General features: G+C 43.1%; 1 protein-coding gene across 6 annotated transcripts in view; it reads right to left on the reverse strand.

The window, feature by feature from the left end:
* Positions 1 to 3,144, reverse strand: part of tle3b (TLE family member 3, transcriptional corepressor b) — a gene marked incomplete at its 5' end in the record, with an annotated part of 22,390 nt that extends 19,246 nt beyond the window's left edge. For all 6 annotated transcript variants that reach the window (XM_035652186.1, XM_035652187.1, XM_035652184.1 and 3 more), the window contains 2 exon segments: positions 2,341 to 2,445; positions 3,082 to 3,144. In XM_035652186.1, the coding sequence (XP_035508079.1) occupies positions 2,341 to 2,445; positions 3,082 to 3,144 (168 nt within the window).
* Positions 3,145 to 3,947: the final 803 nt, after the last annotated feature.

Here is a 3,947-nt window from a genome sequence, read left to right on the forward strand (position 1 = left end):
AAAGTCATGAAGCATGCCGAGTATAATTTGCCAACAGTCCAATGTGACATCTTCATATTTGTTTGATTCATTCAAACCATCAGCTTAAAAGATATTAATTGACGAATATATTAAATAGGGACGAAAATGCAAGCAAATTCTTCCCTTCCAGCGCCGAATCGGGTATAATCTTAAGCCTTTTCACTTCTAAATGACTAAAGAAGATCTATATTAATGATTAATTTTCTGTTACTTTAACTATATTTTGTTTTAGAAGTCACGTAAGTTTTGCATATCCAGTGACCTCACATACAACCCCCCCAAAAAATGCTGTTTTATTTTGCCTCTAGTCGGCCTCCAGTGCGGAGAGGGTGAGGCCAGTTGGGGTGTTTTGCGGGGCAGTAATATAATTTATGAGTGTATTTTTTACCAACATATACCAACACCCACTACCACGGGGTGTGTGTGTGTGTGTGTGTGTGTGTGTGTGTGTGGGTCTAGACTCAAATCTATTTTCTGATCTAACTGCTGTAGGAAGCTGCCTCACTCACACTGTGGGGACATGGAGATTGATCACCTGCCATGCCTTCGCCCCAATAATTAAAGGCTGTTTTCCTGTGTGTGTGTGTGTTGTGGTGTGTGTGCTGTGTGTTGTGTGTGTGGCTGTGTGTGATGTGTGTGTGTGTGTGTCCGGCCCTGCCCTCCCTTAATGAAGGCAGGGTCACTCCTGTTGTGGACAGTCTCACTGAACTGGTTGGGGGAGAGGAAAAGGAAATAGGAAGTAATTACCTTGAAAACTGGGAGTTGTGCTCCTGGCTCATTTACCTTAATCGAATTTCGATATCTGCCTGTCATTAGACTTGACCCCCCACCACTGGGACCAGCTAACCGCGGACTAACCTCTGCTACAGAGGGCTAATCAAAAGGGTCAGCTATCCATCTGGGTCCAAGCTGGCGATTAAAAAAGCAGCTCGGCTTATAGTAGTTAAATAAAACCAGATGAAAGACCAAATCACTGAAAAGTAAATTTGGCCAGAGTGGATTCTGTTTTGGGTTGTGGGTACAATTAAAAGGTCAATCACTGATATTTTTTTAAAGTAAACTCATATCCTCTATTAAAGTTTGCTGCAGATGCTCTGAATTGTACAACAGTTGAAGGAATCAGAGGTACTGAAGAGGGTAGTGGTTTAAAGAGGGTAGTGATTTGCTTTTTGAGTGCTTCAGAGTCATTCAACAGTTCTAAACTAGTAGCATTCACAAACTGAAGAGCACCAGAGGGACACTTTCTTTCACACTCGAGCAGCACTCCAAGCAGACCGTCTTGTGAATAATAATTAAGTATAATTAGGGTTTAAAAAAAACACAAAGTTGTCCTACACCCTGAATACCTGCCGAGTAAAACTGCAGTAATGACTAAACGTTTAATTGATTGAGAAAATAACTGACAGTGGAAAATAAATCATTATTTGCAGCCCGAGCGACAACAAAAGTATCTAATTTATAGAGTGACTACAAGGCTAGCAGTGCTCCAGATATCAGTTTTTCCTGTCTTTTCTATTCTACCAACATTGCTTGAACGCAGCCTAAATCTTTTATCCGCTACACCTTACAAGTGTTTGGTACCTGCTCCGTCTGTACTGCAGTAATCTCTGCTGCAATCACAAAGCTTGTCCCAACGTGACCGCTCTAATTCCTCCTGCTATTGGGTCAGAGGTAGAGGTAAGCCTGTTGGCTGGAACCTTTTATCTAATTAAAGTGCAGCCAAAGTGAAATCTGAGAAACCCCGTGATCTGATCTCAGCCTGGACTGTGCGACTACATATCAGATGTTTCCTTAACTCCGCCTGAGAGGGAAAGAATCAGAGCAGAGCTGCTGTTAGGGACTGCACCCTTTGTGCTGACAGGTCATGGTTAACCAACAATCAGAGCAATTACTGCAGTGAACACCATATTGACGGCACATTGCAGACATTGTGAACTCAAATAAAAACATAATAAACCACTGGAGACAGGGGCAAGTCTGCACAAGTGAAGAGGACATGGCACCGCTGGTTTGTGTTCAGTCTGAAACATTCAAACGCCACAAACAGGAGGGAAGAAAATGGTTGCAGATTAATACACTAAGCTACTTTTATTCCCTTTTCACCCCTATTTTCCTCCTGAATCTATTGCCCTTTCCCAAGTTGTGCTTGACACGCAACACTTGCTGAAGCGTATAAAGGTGAAATAAACCCGTGAGCGTAATGTAGCACGTTTAAATATCCTATACGCCCGTATTGGCGTGCCGGTCCTCCTCTACGTGTGCAGTTTTGCCCCCGGCCTCAGGTCAAATGAAGGAAGAAAAAAAGGGGGGTATACACACAGTCAGAGGCAGATTGGGAAGTCCACGTACCCCGATGATAGCATTCAGCTCAGTCATAGTCACCTGCTTGGCTCGTTCAACAGCCTGAGCCACCTGCTGTTGATGCTGCAGGACACAAACACAAAGATTAGATTCCTGGTGGAAAAGAATTCGTTACAAAAACACTGAAAACATCTCCTGCCCTGAACCGATGGTTTACCTACACACGTCTACAAACAGGCGCGTTTAGAGGAAAACGGGGGAAATTGTGCTCCATAACGCACTAAAGTCATCTAATCCTACTCAAAGTCATTCCCTTAAAAACTCAGCATAACTGTGCATAATAATAAAAAATAAAAAATGTAGTCTTTACATTCAAACTACTTTTATTCCCCTTTCACTCCTACACACCTTAGAACTAGGTATGTTAATCATTTACCAATGATGAATCCATTTCTGTCCTCCTAAGTGTCAATACAGTACAGTAAAGATAACCATGAGACAATAACATCTTTAAATCAGGACAGCGAGTGATTAAAACACATTAAACAGACATTCAGTGGAGTTGTGTTTCTAGATCTGTCACTTTTTCATAATTCAGGTAATTACTTAAACTCTGTTTCCCTCTCACTCAGTGAATTCATGTCTGGTACTATAAAAAAAAAGACGCTCCGACATTCCCATACATCCCATTAACTCTCTGCACAATCAGTTTCCTGTACACTTGTTGAACACGGTGACTGTAACTATGCTTCAACTCACCTCTTGTGACAAGAACGGCATGATCTGAGCCAGGATTGCATTGAGACGTTTGGCGATCTCAGTCTGTAGGAGAAAAAGAGAAAACATTAGATTGAGTCATTCAGCATACTGCACGCCACAGGCAACACTATAATTAAGCAGTTAGACTACCTATAAAACAAAAAGGGTATGCATTTGCACACACACACACACACACAAATGTTTGCAGCGTCGAAATGGAACAGGCCCTCTATTTCTTAACTAAATTGGAACCGCCTTAGAACAAATTTACTTCCCCCTCTCTCCTGCCTCCATTAGACTCAGGCCTTATTTCATTAGGAGGCTGAAATATGCTAATACCATCTGGCTGGAGAGAACATAATGAGGTCCATACTTCATAATTACGGCCCGTAGAGAGGGGGGGGAGGGGCGCGCTGAGGCAGGTTAACTCTGGCCCCGTCTATCAGAGGCATCTTTGGTATCGACCTCGCAGTGTTCGCTGGGACAGTAAGATGATACTGCGGGGCTCGACGGACATAGAGCACTTTACAGTTCTGCATTTGGACAAATGGATACGCTGCACTGCCCGCCTACCGCACTCGAATGTCCCTAGACATTTCGCCCAAACCCATTTCCTTTTTTTTTTTTTTTAAATCTGTACTTTAGAGAGGAGGAGGAGGAGGAGGAAGAGGAAGAGGAGGAGACAGAGAGGAACAAGTAAAAAAAAAGCAGAATAAAGGAGGAAGGGTGTGGTGGGGTGATGAATGGTGGAGTGAATTGCTCTGATTTGACACTAAGGTAATGTAGTTTGACTGAACCGGGGGAGGTGAACTAATTGATTCTGAGAGATTAGGGGTGGGGGCCCAGCAGGTGTGCGTGTGTGGGGG

The sequence above is a fragment of the Morone saxatilis genome, unplaced genomic scaffold, assembly GCF_004916995.1.
Source record: "Morone saxatilis isolate NCDOM2014 unplaced genomic scaffold, NCSU_SB_2.0 Contig11, whole genome shotgun sequence".
Classification (NCBI taxonomy): Eukaryota; Metazoa; Chordata; class Actinopteri; family Moronidae; genus Morone; species Morone saxatilis.